The following is a 16,073-nucleotide window of genomic DNA, read 5'->3' as shown; positions in this document are numbered from 1 at the left end:
TTCAAAAAAAAATTCTTCCCCCGTCCCCCCCCCCCCCCTTGATCAACATAAAATGAAAACTATTCTACTATAAAAAATTATATGAAAGAACACATCCCTGGGGGTCCCTTTTTGATGTGCTTGTTTGTCGCTGTTGGCCACTGGGTGCTGCAGACTTTAGCTATGCAATTTACAGATTTGGTTGACTGGTTGCAGGCATTTCTAACAGAATGCCAGGGATGTGTCCTTTCACATAAACCTCAGGAACAAAATGACCAATGGCAGAGAAAGCTAATAGTACCGTACAAAACATTGATTAATAGTGAAGATAATTCAGACAGGAAATGAAGGTAGGCTTGAGATAGCTGCTGCAGCTTCAAAGGGTTACCGTATATTGCGGACATGCAAGTTTGCAGGATATTAAGAGTGATGAGTTTCAACACAGGAGAGGACTTGCTACAAGTAAGGAAAAAAAGTAAGGTTGGAGGTCAGCTTTAACTTTTCTTTCTACAAGCCTGTTTGCCTTTTTCTCGATGGACTATCCTTCCCAGTAAAGGTCGTCGTCCTGAAAGCTTTTCTGCGTTCAATGAATGTGCACAATGCCTAAAACAAACCCTTATGTATCATGCTACTTCAAAAGATTTCTTCAGAGCTGATTTTTGAATTTTCTCTGCAACAAAATCTGACAGTTTTGCTTATCATGCAGTTCTGAAGCAGCAGCTGAATAAAGTATGCAATGCCGCCTTGAAAAGTGCTCCATGGAAGGGATGTGCGCTAAAGAGCACTGGCCGCTGAAACGGATGAGCAATTGTAAACCACTTCTGAGGCTGCCTCTTGACCTCCATCAAACAGAAAATAATAACAGTAGTTGAAGAACAGAATTTGTCTCTGTAGGAGTTTCATTATTATGAGTTCATCTGAAGTTCTGTGTACCGAATGTGGAATAACTCACAAGTTCCTGCCCACAGCTAAGATAGGCTGCCAAAACAAGCTGCCTACTCTGTGATTAAAGGTAAAACATGAAAAAAAATGTACAAAGTGTGCATAAAAAAAAAAAGAAACATCAAAGAACATTTTTTTTGTAAATTCTGGAGGACAGCAACAAGGATCCTCATAAGCTTGAAACATGCTGTGATCAATGACTGAAGATACCTTTCTCAGTTGTCGTTTTCCTTCATATTATGAGATGACGAAGGACTTCAGACAAAAATATTTCTGGCTGGGTTGAAATGCCTTACATACCTCTGTTTTTTTTCTCAGGATAATGTATTAATGGAAAACTCCATTTGAAACTGGAAGCTTTCGAAACCATTAAACACAATCAATATATACTGTTACACCTTTTATTTGGAGGGAGAGAGTCCAGGAACTGGCAACCTGGTTTTACCCATGCCCACCCTATGCACTACATTATGTTCTCTCACAACTCCAACAACAAAATAGTAGCTTCTACTGCCCTATCATAACATAGATTTTTTTTCATCTTAGTTTAAAGTAGACCTACTTAGTTATAATATAATGAGGAGGAATGACTACATAGAGGTCCTAACTTTTTGAATTATTTTGCACTTTACTGACTGTCAGAGAGATCGTGACTCCATAAATAGTGCTTTGCAGAGAAAGGGATTTGCTGACATGGTAATCAGTGGAGTAGCAGCTGAATCTGCAACACAGCCCAAATTATTGGCGGAGGTAACACCTAAGACACACGGGAAGGATTCTTCCTCAGCACTTCTGGTTTAAAATATATGTATAGTAAAAACTTTACATTAAAGTTTTTAACAAGGTAGGGAGATTTTATAACCCCTGTAAGGTTCCTATTGCTGTCCTTATCGCTGGGCAGTTTCATGCTTACATTTTGTCCACCATTGTGACTATTGACAGAAAAAGAAGGGAAGTCCAAAATTGTACAGCGGAAGAAGAGTTGATGGGAAATCCTTAAGTAGTGACAACTGTTGCAGTGACAACTGTCTAAGACGGGAATATTACCTCTCAGTTGCATCTGCAGGACAGGAAATTTAGTGAAAGCCCTAAACAGAACCCAGACAGCAAAACGTAAATATATTATATACTCTGTATAATGCTGCCTGTTGTGTATATAATATAAATACAATCTACTATACTCTGTTAGAGAACTAACTTTTCCCCCTCCAGCAAAATATTTGTTTTAACACGAGACGTCCTCTGCAACGATTTGGTGGAAATGACCCAGATACTTCAATACAATATAACAAGATAATCTGTTAAGACAATGTTATTTTTCAGGTATTGTCATTGTGAATTAAAAGCTTCTAATCTATTGGGAAATATGTATCCACAGGCTTTTTGAGGGTAGATATTAAGTTACTGTACTATTTTGAATTGGTAAGCTGCATCCCACTTTAAAACTTTAAACTCTGTAACAGAAAACACATGAGAGCTTGTGTTTCACATTGAAGAGCATTGTGAGTTATTGCAATGTCTCCATTTATAATGTGTTATAGACTGTATGGTTTTGTTCCATGAACTCTAGAAAAAGACACTTTCCTAACAAGCACAAAGGTTTCAAAATTCTACAAAAAAAGTTCACGGTCCAAAACTAGTAGGTGTGCAGACATGTGATACTGTCAAAAGAATGTTTAAAGTGAACCTGTGGCCATCCTATGGACTTTCAAATATTTACATACTTCTAACAAGTAGTAAATCACATTCAAAGCAAGCCATCACTAACCTCTGTGGGCACTGTGGACCAATTTATCCTCAAAATTCATAGTAGAAGCACTCAAAAGTTTATTCGCTCAGCAGCTCAGCCCGCCCTGCTTCCCACTTCCAGAGCACAAGCTCCATGTTTACATTAGAAGACTGGAAGGCTGCTGAATTGCATGCTAGGATGCTAGGTGGGGGTGCTGTTGATAGAGTAAGGAAACCCCTTTTTTCTTTTCCTGCTGTGTGCGTACCTTTGAATAGACATTCCCTCACGTCCTGTCCCAGAGACACAACAGGAAGTAAGAGGAAATACCTATTGGATTACCCTCACCTCTTGTGGACAACTGTAAGATTTTGTAATTTTGTATAATTTTCTGTCTCTGTGACAATGGTCACCAGGATACACACAGAGGATTAACCTGCCTAGCAAAGAAACAGACAGCAATAGAAACCAGGCAGGAGTTTTAACCCTAACCTACTCTATGCAAATCTAAAACAACGTTTTGGCTATACATGCAGTTTAAATTATTAGAGCTGGTAAGCTTATGTGTTGCGTTGCCCTGGTGCTTACCACCCTCTGTGATCAGTACCCTGTTAAACATTCCTAAATTGACGTCTGCCAGAAGGGCTAGAATGTCTGAGTATTTCTAAGCTGGTATGCAACATTAATACTGAACCATTGGTTCTAATCTAACCATTACTATCCACTAAGTGTGGCAAAATAGTAGTGAATATGATATTCACCAAACATTCACTACAATAAATCAGTGTCTGCAACCCCCCCTGTCAATCCCTACACTAGCTTCCACTCGCCCAAAGGATAAAATTCAAAATATTAACAGTCACTTATAAAGTCATCCACAACTCTGCCCCCAGATAAATATCAAACCTTGTCTCAAAATATCACCCTAACCGTCCACTCCGCTCATCCCAAGACCTCCTGCTTTCCAGCTCCCTTGCCAACTCCTCCCATACTCGCCTCCAGAACTTCTCTAGAGCCTCTCCCATCCTCTGGAACTCTTTACCCCAACCTGTCCGTCTATCTCCCACCTTGACTGCCTTTAGGCGATCCCTTAAGACTCATCTCTTCAGGGAAGCCTATCCCACCTCAACCTAACCACTGAACCATCATGTTCTTAAACAATTCATCCCCACACAGCTACCTCCTCATGTATCAATTCTCCCTCCCTTTTAGATTGTAAGCCCTCAGGGGCAGGGCCGTCCTTACCACCTTGTCTTGAATTGTATTGTGATTGTAATGTCTTCCTTATATTGTAAAGCGCTGCGCAAACTGTTGGCGCTATATAAATCCTATATAATAAATCAATGTATTTTAAAAACATGGACCAGAAAGATATGCCTGCAGTGAATGTTTGATGACTGTCACATTCTCACATTGACTTCTTTATAAATATACCCCCTTAACATTAACATGGCATTCGCTGTTAGCTAATATCATTTTCAAAATATGAAAAACACTTAAAGTATAGGAGGGTATTTTACCTAATGCATGCCCCAATATGCTATCATATTGACTTATATGCCCTAAAAGGCATCTGCACATCTTTCATTAATAAACATACCTGAACATTTGTATTCTGGATCCACACCTTTAAGTAGTGCATCAAAGAGCGATACCTCCACCTTCTGTTTCCTGTGGTGGCAGCTGATCAACAAAGATGGCTGAGACACTGTGAGATAAAGGCACGGATTCAACTGCAGATCACCAGTTCCTCTTCGGCCAGGCTGACGGACAATGGTAATGCCCAGTGCCTGACGAGCAGAGGATCTTGTTGAAGCATGAAGTCTCTCTAGAGAAAAGAGGCCAACTTTCCCATTAGTTGGAGGAGAGGAGTTGCTGGTTAGGAGGTCCTCAGCTGTCAAGGTGGAGATGCCAGAGAGAGCAGATTTGTCCAGTACCTCATCCGATTCTGTACTTGTTAAGTTCAGGGAACTTTTTTCAACCTTCTCACCATCACTGGTGTCCACCTTTGATTTAGACACTGAAGTGCACGAGTATGTCATTAAGGATATTCGGCTGGCAGTGATAAAGATATCAAAGGGTATGAAGTTAAGATTTTTTACAATGGAGGACTGTTTGGATGGGCGTACAATTCTGTGATGGCTCGTGCCACCAGGTTCAATCTGAACTATTCTTATTTTTACACTATCACTACCAATGCCACTGTCCTGGGCACCACTGTAGCGGGATGATGTATCTGCTGTGCGACCTTCAGCAGCATCTCTTTTCTGTTCCTGTTTTGAAACCTAAAAAGGAGACACAGAAGATATTCAAAATAAACATGGGATATCAATACCCTTGCAATAAACCTAGCCTTGCCCTAGTAAATTCGGTCTTATTTAATAAGGCAGAGCAAAGGGCAATGGTGAAACGAAAACTGAGGTAATGCAAAAAAACCTGTTATCACGTTTCATCTGTTTCAATCAGTCAGATAAAGAGAAGCGGATTTATGACTTGTTGCTATGAGATACTGCATGAAAATCACACTTTGTCACACCAAAAGCCAAACGGTGTTAAACATCCATCAATTAATGATTTTTTTAACTAAAAAGTATAAAGCTTTTAAATGTGGTAACTGGTATACAAATGAGCATATACATAATGGCAAAAAGTTGCATTTGTTCAAGAATTTTACATAAGAAAATATCACAAGTATGCATAGCCTGCAATGGGAATGTAATGTCACCTGAACAGAAATGCAGTATGCAATGACTTTAAATTTCCATTGTTTTCTTATAATCCTTAAAAGCCTACAATGGCGAACAAAAACAATAATGTATTCTGGCAACTGTATAGAGTTAATTCCTATAATGAAGGCATTAAATATATGAATTCCCTTTTTATTTATTTTACATGCCTTTATTTATATTTTCACCCACACTTACATGCAGACCAAGCTGTCCATCAAAAGTGACAGCTATAAGGGTTGGTAAAAATCACCTTTTAGCACATTACAAGTGTTTTGTCATATATGGTTACTGCAAATGTATTTAACATCTGCTATAAGCTATTTTGGCTGCTCTTATAATTAGCAGTACATTATAGAATATAGAGATATATTAAAGTATATGTATAGGAGATGCCTTTTTTGTAGGTTTAATGTGATCTGCCTCCAATTGTCTTCTTGCACTTATGCAACACACATCATTGATATGAGGTACCCTCCTGTCTGCTAGAATCAGCTCACATTTGAAGCCTGCAGAGGACATGCAATGCCAGCTAACTACGTCACCCAGCTGGATTATGCAAAGACTAACAATGCTGCTATAAAATCAGAACTACTTGTGCAGTGTTGTCATTCTTCCAAATAAAATGCTGCAGACAGAGGCATACTGGTAGGATCAACAGGTAAGATGTTCCAGGTAGAGGAACAGAGCACCAGGGCTTTTAACCACATTTTGCACATTGAGGAATGTTCTACTGAAAATAAAAATATGATTTTCCCTAAACATATGCAAATAGGTCCATTTTTCCCCATACAGGATTCACACAACTTTCATTCAGGGTTCACACATTTTCTATGTGAATCTAATTAAAACATGTGAATCTTGAACAAAAACACTTCGGAATAGACCTGCAACTGTTGGGAGTGTAACCAGAAATCTTAAAATTATCCTTAACACTTAAAAGCTTTATTAGGTACAGCCCATCTTGACTATATTTATCAGCTCAGCAAAGGTTTTTAAAAATAAGGGGGACTATAATATCTTCCACCCACTGCTTTCTAGTAAAAAGAAAAAATAGTATATATGATATAACTCTGTAGCATAATGGTATAATCAGGGCTCAAAATTTCACGTCCTGAGCTACTAGCCATGCCTTAAGAGTTACTCGCCACCAGTTGCCCCACCTAATCCCTACCCTTCCCTAGCACTAACTCCCCCCCTAAACACACCAGCACTGTAATGCACTTTACAGAGGTCAGTGCTGTAACGCACATTACAAAGCTCAGTACTGTAAGTAACGCACATTACAGAGGTCAGTAGTGCACGTTGCAAAGGTCAGTGCTGTAATGCAAATTGCAGGGGTCAGCGCTGTAACGCACGTTACAGAGGTCAGCGCTGTAACACACGTTACAGAGCTCAGTACTGTGATGCACATTACAGAGGTCAGTAGTGCACATTACAGAGGTCAGCTCTGTAACGCACGTTACAGAAGTCAGCGCTGTAACACATGTTGCAGAGATCAGCGCTGTAACACATGTTGCAGAGATCAGCGCTGTAACGCACATTACAGAGGTCAGTAGGGCACATTACAGAGATCAGCGCTGCAACGCACTTTGCAGAGGTCAGCGCTGCAACGCACTTTGCAGAGGTCAGCGCTGCAACGCACTTTGCAGAGGTCAGCGCTGCAACGCACTTTGCAGAGGTCAGCGCTGCAACGCACTTTGCAGAGGTCAGCGCTGCAACGCACTTTGCAGAGGTCAGCGCTGCAATGCACGTTGCAGTGATCAGCGCTGCAACGCGCGTTGCAGAGGTCAGCGCTGCAACGCACGTTGTAGATGTCAGCAGTATAAGGAAGAAAGAAAAGGGACTTACAGTTCATTGAGGTGGTATTCAGGTGCCCTCTTCTTTCTCCTGGTGGTGGTCGTGGGGAAGGGGGGCGGTAAAGAGGTCCTGCATCTACCGACACGAAACTTTCTTTTCATGTCCCGCGCTGCATTAGTTTCTGTCTGTTCAATAGTAACTCTGCAGGCTTCCTCCCAGCCTATGGCAGCTGAGCTGGGCGGAGGAAGCCTGCAGGTGCCTGAAAGAGCCGAAGACAGCCGCATCTGATTCTCCTCCTCGGCCGCTACAGAGCGAGCCAGGAGGAGTGAACACAAAGCCAGCGATCGCCGCTCGGAAGCGGCGGTAGTGTTCGATTGCAGGTCCTGCCAGGGGCGCACCCCATCCATTGCATTCCACTCGCCCCCAAGCAATTTTCACTCGCAAATTGCGAGGGGGCGAGTGGAAATTTTGAGGCCTGGTATAATAATAAGTCATGCGGTGAAAGTCCTTCAATCATAGAAAGGCTTTGGAGGACCTTAATTTAGGTCTACAGCTGTGCCATATGTAAATTAACATTTATCCAGCTGACTTAAAAATTTGGAATGAACATGTATAGGAGAATGCAGTGGAGTACATAGACTTTGGGGTAGTATTTCATTTTAATCAGACCAATTATTCCAGGAAGTAAACAAACTGTTTTCATCATTTTCATTAAGTTGGCTGATGCTAACGGATAATGCATGCTGCAGTCCAGGTCCAGACTCTAAATAAAAAAATATTCCTATCATACGTAGCAAATAAAGCTACATAAACGTACATGGCCAAACTTAACAATATCAATTTTGTGGACGCTTTAGGTAAAACACATACCAGTCACTTTATTTTATTAAAACTAAAAGAGCCTAAGGGAACAATCTTCAACACATCGGCCCTACTGGCACCTGCCAGTATGCGTCTTCCACCATCTGATCTCACTTTGATGGCTTGTTACTCCAAGTATAAATGTATTTATTTTTAAAGGCAGGGTCACCCTACTCTTTGGTCCATGGATTGTCACACAGTGTTAATCGTGGTATATGAATTTTCTAAATTCCCAAATTGTGTAGTATTGTGGATTACACTGGTGCAAAGGCTAGTAATAATAGATAATATATGGTTATATGTTTATTAAAGGTTAGTTAGTGGCCCTAAAGATTGAGGACGGAGCAGCAGTGCTGCAAGATAGACTTATGAAAAGACTGGGACAGCTTGAGTGTACGGGACAACTCGAGGATTTTTGAGCCCTTATCTGTTATATGCTACAGCAAGCTATTTATGTTGGATTTCGTGTTATCTACTGTTTTGAAAGCAAATTTTAAAGAGCCCAGAATACTAACATATCTCTAATGTAGGTCAGCTTAAAGCAGCTACTCAAATACATATAGCTTAAATCAAACTATAATATTGTACTGAAAAAAACATTACATAATTGAAGTCTCTATACAGTCCAATATAATAAACCTGTCATAAGTGGGAATGTAGAGATTTGTGGTCTTCCAAGACAACATGGAATAAGACAATAAGCATACATGCATCAGCTCAGCTGCAATATGTCTGTGGATATCATGTTAAAATGTTGACAACCATGAAGTTACATAGTATTTGAGGTTGAATAAAGACACAGGTCCATCAAGTTCAACCCATTGCGTGCATGCATGTTACTCTGGATGTGTATGCTTGTGTATGAGTACCCTTGTGTTCTTGCTCCTAACAAAACCTGTACCCCTGAATGTTTCGGTCTCTCAGGAAATCGTCCAAGTGTTTTTTGAAAGATTCAATACTCACAGCTAAGATCACTTCCTGTGGCAGTGAGTTCCAAATTCTAACCGCCCAAACTGTGAAGAAGCCCCTTCGCCCATTGTGCTGAAATCTTTTCTCCTCCAGTTTAAGGCGTTGGCCTCTCGTCCTCGTCATGGGGTTTACCTAAAAGGTTTGTTGCTGATGTTGCCATCACCATTGAACATCTTGTACATGAAAATCATGTCCCCCCCTTAATCTCCTCACTTCCAATGTGAACATGTTTAAATTTAGTAACCTTGTCTCATAGCTTTTGTCCTCCATCCCCTTAATTAGTTTCGTTGCCCTCCTCCGGACTCTTTCTAGCTCAAGGACATCCTTTCTATGTACTGGTGACCAAAACTGGACCGCATACTCCATATGAGGTCGAACTAGTGATCTGTAATACTAAATAATGGCCAGGGGCTTCCCAGTTTAACCTAAAAGTTTGTAAATAATAATCTCTCCTACCCTGACTCAGGATACAAGCAAAAAAAAAACAAAAAAAACAGCCAAATAAATATTACTCTTAGGCTTCAAATCAATTTAAGTCTATTGGTGGCCCATTGTATCAATGTAACAAACTATATAAAAAAGGCCAGTATTTGCCCACAGCAAGGTATAATAGTCATTTGTGTGAAATCAACGAGATGAATGGCTTATTTAATGAAGCAACGCCTCTGTTAATTCAACAGATCAATAGAGCGTATGTTTTGCTACAATCCGAAAGTGTAAAGAATGCAGGTTTCACTCGACGTTGATTTATGAAGCACGCTTCTGAAACTAATTAAGTATATTAACATTTTCCCTGAGGTATGGTGAAAACAAAATATGGCAATTAGCAGGAATGACTACTGGAAAATGAGGAGCTCAGAAAACAGCCCAAGGTTTAGCTGCTGCTTAGTGCACGTCTGGTAGTCACCTGTTCTGCCCATAGACAAAGATGCCCTGAGCAAAGGTTTTGCTTTTGGGTTAATCCCTGTGATTATTAGGGGAAAAGAAGAAGGAATAAAAAAGAAAACAAATAAAGGCTGCATTTGTAAAGGGGGAAAATAAGAAACTAAATCCACTCTTCTGCAAACAAGTACGGTGACTGGGGCTTCAACATCAAACCTGGAAGGAGCAGCCAGTTATATGACTATAAAGGAACCATTTACTATTGAGTGCTATAAGCAGAACTGCACTCCTATTCCTTGTATAAACCATTTAAAGGAAACAATAAAGTTTTCTTTAATTAGCTACTGGTGTGCATTAACATGATCATGATTAAACCATAAAAAAACAACTGTACATTACTCTTCTAGAGAAAAAAAGTGTTTGGTACCCTGGAGCTCCGATATACCATATATATCCCTTTGTATTAATTGAAATAGGTCATCTAGGTCAAGTAACCGGAGTTAATGAGCACAAAATCTATCTAGAATATTTTTTTATTAAAGGGTAGGCTCAAAGTACATTTTCAAATGGAGTGATTTAAACCATCTGGTTGAGGGTAGAAGAGTAATGTGCACAAAAAAAAAAATGGTAACCGTGTTCTCAAAGGAGAGGATATATATCTTCTGCTTTTAGAAAATTAAATGCATATTACTGTAGTGAAGATAATATTTCAGACCTCCAGGCATATATTAAATACACTGGCAGAACATTAGACAAAATGCTTGACTTATTAGATACTTCCTATTCTAAACAGTGTCATCAAAGTCTAAAAACGAAATTCATATAAAAGCAGCGCAAAGCTTCCACATAGAACTGGTGCCAAAATCTCTCTACTTTCCAGCTAATGAGGAAAGGATGTGTACTCTTAACATATGAATGTAAAATTTTCCAAGCATTCACATTAGGAAACATGGCCTATTGGTTCCATATGGTGAAGGTTAAATTAAACTCTATTGGTAAAATAACCTTTAGGATAGCTGGCATGATAACAATAATTAAAAAGTACTCAAAGTACAAAGGACAAGTTTGGTTTAACAATAGACATTTAAGACAGGGAAAATATTTGTCTACAATGAATAAACTTCAACCCTCAGTTAGTATGCTGGGGACTATTTAAGGGTATTTCCAGGGAAATGGAAGCCTTATATATGATTAAGGTCATGCAGGTAATGGTATGTTCAGGTCCCCACCCACCTAACTAATATCAGCAGTACCTCCAAACAGCCGATGCTTATTTTAGTAAGCAGCCTAAGTTGAATTTCAACTCCTTAATACACAGCTAAAATACATATACAGTTATTTCACCTTCCCGAGTTTTATATATTCCTGCCAGACAGCAGAGCCAGGATGGTGAACTGACTTTTGTCTACTGTAATTAAGCAATACAGGCTACCTTCTTGAACCCAGCATCCCCAAACACCGCAGCCACTTCCCTACTAGAGTAATTTTTAAAAATGTTCACACACATTAAAATATGCAGGCTAACAATCCCCTATGTGATAGCAATCAGCAGGTGACAGGTACTCTTTATAGAGACATCGGGTGTCTATTAGATTTGTGATGTCTCCTCTCCCTATTTTTAGCCAATCAGGCAAAGCCTGTACTTGATCATCTGTTTACCCAGCTTTTCAGCTAAGATTTTGATAACCCTGAACCCAGAAATGCTCAGAGCTGAGCGCTTCCGGGTTCACACTCTGCAGAGATAATCAATGACTGGATGTTCCTTCGTGTTCTCCTGCTCACCAATGTGACCATGTCTATTATGGTCCCAAGTTCCGTAGAGGAGCAGGAGAGCCCTGGAACCACAGAAAGGGGACTTGCAGCAGAATACTCATGAGTAGCACACCTAATTGGCCCCTAGATATGTCCTTCCCTCGACCGGTGAGTCCTGCTGTACAAGAAATTACAAGAGGCTGTCAAATTCAGGTACTTGCAATAGCTGCATATAACAATACATTTGATGATGTTTAATTAATGCATATATGAAATAACTAGTGTACCTTTATATCTGCCTGGAGTTCAGCATTAAGCCAACCAGTGAAGCACAGTGGCTCTCATTAAACATTGTGTTCTAACGTTTTATAACATTATTTCAGCAACAGGAGGTGAGCCAATGGAAGTGCAACAGTTCATCTAGAGAAAGTCAAGGATCTGGTTATAAGATTTATCTGTGTTACTACCTTAAAATGCAATCTAAGCTTCTCTTTGTAGTTCCCCACTCCCCAATAAGAAAAGCTAAGTTAAAGGAGAACTATGGGGTTAAGGCTTTTCCCCATAGTTCTCCTTAGGGTAACGGGAGGACACAAACTAGCGTCCTCCCGTCACCCTAGGCTCAGTATAACAGCTCGCGGTATACTGAGACGCCGCAGTATACTGCAAGCTGCTGCTCGCGGTATACTGAGATGCCACAGCTGAAGCGGATCCCGACAATTATGTCCGGATCCGTCAAGCTGCGTGACTGACAGATGGCTCTGCCTAGCTAGAGGCAGAGCCAGCTGTACCCGCCCCTGTGTTGATGGGCTTTAGGCTTGTGTTGATGGCATCAGTTTGACTTTAGAGATGCTTCTGAGATCATTTAGTATTCATTGACAGCTGCATTTCACCTGCAGTTGACCTGTTTTAAGTGGATTTTGAACTCCCATGGAGTTGTAAGGGAATATAAATTCAATTTGACCCATCTCAGGGAGGTTATAGAAAGATTGCTTGTACAAAAGATGTTTCATGGACAAACATTACCAGAAAAATTGTTCTGTACATTTGGAAAATGTTAGATATATTCTGCTAGACCATCTTTTTACACATCCATTGCTACCATTAATAGTAACTGAATGATAGTCTTTAACACACAAGAACATTATTCTGACAGCTTTCCATGCGTATTTCAGAAATGAAAAGTGTATATAAAAGTGAAACTTTTTGTTGTTTTGCAACTAGCATTAGACCCCCTTTCAGGATTGTATTCATTACTCTGTGACCCCTTTATTTCTGTTCCGGTGACCATTGTCTTCAAGGCAAGTGAGAGGAAATCCAAAATGATAGAGTTGCCACCAAAGGAAGAGGTGAGGGGAAAACTTTCAATAAGGACAAAAGTTGGGGTGACAACTGTGTAAGAGAAGACTTCCCTTCACTTGTTCAGATTTCCATTCTTGATGTGTCTCCAACACCAGAAGTTAATACAATCTCCCCAGCTTGACATAGCAAAAATAATAAACTAATGAGGGTTTTAATCGGGCCCTACTCTATCTAAAAACAATAGTTTGGGCACAACTATTGCACTTAAATACCGTTCTGATGACACTCACCAAGCCCTTTAAGCGTTTCCTAACATGGGAGTCGTAAGCAGACCTACCATTTATTTGATGACTCTGATTGCCTGTCACAGTGGTCACATGATCAAAAACGTGCCCCACTGGCTCTAAATAGTAAACAGTGTTCGGAACCAGCAGGTAACAGCTCCACCATTTTGAGCGCACTCTTAGCACAGAACGGTATCGGCTTTACATATACACTGAGTGGCCAGATTATTATTTTTTGTAAATTCTTTATTTAAAGAGGTATTTTTTAGTTACAAAAAACAGGGATGTCCTTCTTGTACCAGTCTTGCCACTCTCCGTTCTGCCCTAACATTGACTAGTCGCTGACGGCCACAATTCGCACGTTCAGACCCAGATTTTCGGCTGACAGTCCAGTCTTTAAACACTTTAACAACAGCTGCTCTTGAACATTTAACGTATTCTGCTGTTTTGCTGATACTCGCTCCATGGCTCCGAGTGCCAACAATCATCGCACATTCAAAGGCTGTTAAATCGCGTTGTTTACCCATATCTTCAGAAAACAATCACTTCTACTGTCGTGGTAAACAACCTGCTTCCCTATTTATAATGGTCTGGCCCTCTAGAAACTTCAGCGCCAAATTATAGCTAATTATACCTAATTTGCCTACAAACGTCAGGTGGTCATAATAATCTGGCCACTCAGTGTATATGCGGAAGTCTGGTGTTAAAGCTACCTGCCATGCTGCCACATATATAAGTATGGGCAACAGGCAGGTGTTGAGGTAGTGTTAGGGTTTCTTTCCCTTCCTCCTCCCGTTGGCTGCAGCATGCCTTGTTTGCAATATGTCTGACACTGTTTGGCACCCTCTTATGCCAAACTCGTAAACAAATTCCTGTCTCAGAGTTATGATGCAACACCAGTTCACTATTTAACCATCAGCTGGTCCACTTAGTCTCCACCCTTGCGTTTGTTCAGATCTACCAAGTGCTCTGCAGTTGCTTCTGTTCTACGTGTATGAACCTGTCTCTGGCTGACTGATCTACGGGTTCCTGACTCCAGCTATTTTTCCGGTTATTCTGCTCAGTGTTCCCTGACCTGGTTTGGCTGACTACCCGCTTTGACATCTGACCTCTAGCTTGGCGTTGACCACATCCTAGACGTCCTTCATTGGTTTTTGATATTTATGTTTATTGTTATTTTCAATAAACTCATTTTTTTAAACTGCACTTTAGTTTCTGTCTGGTTTTCTTGGTTCCCCAACAGGTAGATTGGTAAATCTCACATACACCAACATACAAAGGTGGCAGAATATACATATGTCTAACACCTAATCTAATAAAACAAATGATTTAGAATCAAGTCAGAAAATTTAATGATTCATCTGTTATCTGCCATGCACCTCCTTAAATGAGTACTGAAAAGTAGAAGAGACAAGTAGAAGAGGCCAGAGTTGACTGGATGAAATTTTCCAAACCCAATTATTGTGCTGCTTACATTGATAATACATCCAACAAAAGCAGAAATCACCATAAAACTAAACTAAAAATATCCATAGTGATAGCGTCTACTTAAAGGTCTAGCAGAATGCCAGCCACTGCTTAGATTCCACCCCCAGAGAAATCAGCAGTACTGTATAGCAGGGTCCTCATCTCGGGTTGTGACATCCTGCAGCTGAAAATTACAGTGTGTTTCTTAAAAAAACTCCAAAGATTATTATCTGGGCGCCATGTAATGACTCGCCACTAGACTTCCTGATTAGCCAGGAAGCTGGCTCCATGCTCCCTTGTCACCACGTGACGGGGAAGCATGGAGCCGGCTTTTTGGTCAATCAAGAAGCCATGGGGCAGGTAATCACTTGCCGCCCAGCTTTCTGATTAGCCAGCTTCCCAGCCAATCACAAAGCCGGGGGGACGAGTCAGGGACAGGCCATGCCAGTGCAGACAATGCAAATGGGGTGGATGCTCTGTGTGTGTCTGAATGTCAAAGGGATGGATGGGACAAACCTGCTATCCTGTCTAGGGCCCTATTTGGCTTTGATCCATCTTGGCTTTCTTTCCATGAATAGAAAATTCTGACCTGAGCCTCGCAAAGTCACTTACAGCTTAAACAAATTACAAACATGGGGAAGATTAGGGATGCTACAAATAATTTAAAATGTAATAGTGTAAGTAAAGAGAAAATGGATGTCAGCGGGCATGAGGCGCAAAGGGAGAGATGAATGTCAGCAACAAGTGAGGCATCTGGACAAAGAGGGATAGATGTAATCGGTGGTTAAAACATTCAGCCAGGAAGGGATGGAGATCAACAGTGGGTGAGGTGTGCCAATGGGAAGGGATAGATGTCACTGTGGGGTGATGCAGGCGACAAAGGGGAGATAGATGGTAGCAGAGGGTGATATCGACCTTATCAGAGTTGCAAGAGGATTAGTAGGAAGTAAGGGTTCTAAATGTGCAAAGTCACTTTACTGACTGTCGAAATATAGAGAATACCTATATAAACTGTATTACATATGCACAAATAGCACACTGTCGGAGTATGGAACCCATGTCCATGTTTGTCCATTTTACTTTCATGCAGCCTGATCCAGACCATATGCTTGCATGCCACCACATCTATACGGCCCAGATGCCTTAACATTTTTTTGTAAAAAACAATTACTTGATTGCGGCGAATACCTTCAGGGTGGGTTGATAATTGCTGTACCAGAAGAAGGAGCAGTGAAATAAAGATACATCTGAAAAAATAAACAGTGTTACAGATGATACATGGTAAAACGCATAGAACTGTGCTCTGCCGTGACTCACCAGCAGCAGTGGAATCTCTACCCACATCCATTTATAAAAAGCCTATCTTGTTACAGACACTCCTTTTGC

At 40.6% G+C, this 16,073-nt stretch overlaps 1 protein-coding gene across 5 annotated transcripts in view; it reads right to left on the bottom strand.

Annotated features, from left to right (window-relative positions):
- Window positions 1-16,073, bottom strand: part of VPS13B (vacuolar protein sorting 13 homolog B) — a 761,266-nt gene that overhangs the window by 219,656 nt on the left and 525,537 nt on the right. For all 5 annotated transcript variants that reach the window (XM_018559352.1, XM_018559343.1, XM_018559336.1 and 2 more), the window contains exon 33: window positions 4,248-4,932. In XM_018559352.1, coding sequence (XP_018414854.1) covers window positions 4,248-4,932 — 685 coding nt within the window. The remainder of the gene's footprint in view (window positions 1-4,247; window positions 4,933-16,073) is intronic.

The sequence above is a fragment of the Nanorana parkeri genome, unplaced genomic scaffold (assembly GCF_000935625.1).
Source record: "Nanorana parkeri isolate BGI_ZX_2015 unplaced genomic scaffold, ASM93562v1 scaffold16, whole genome shotgun sequence".
NCBI classification, from domain to species: domain Eukaryota; kingdom Metazoa; phylum Chordata; class Amphibia; order Anura; family Dicroglossidae; genus Nanorana; species Nanorana parkeri.
The sequence above is the reverse complement of the archived record's forward strand: the minus strand, read 5'-3'. Positions and strand labels throughout refer to the sequence as shown.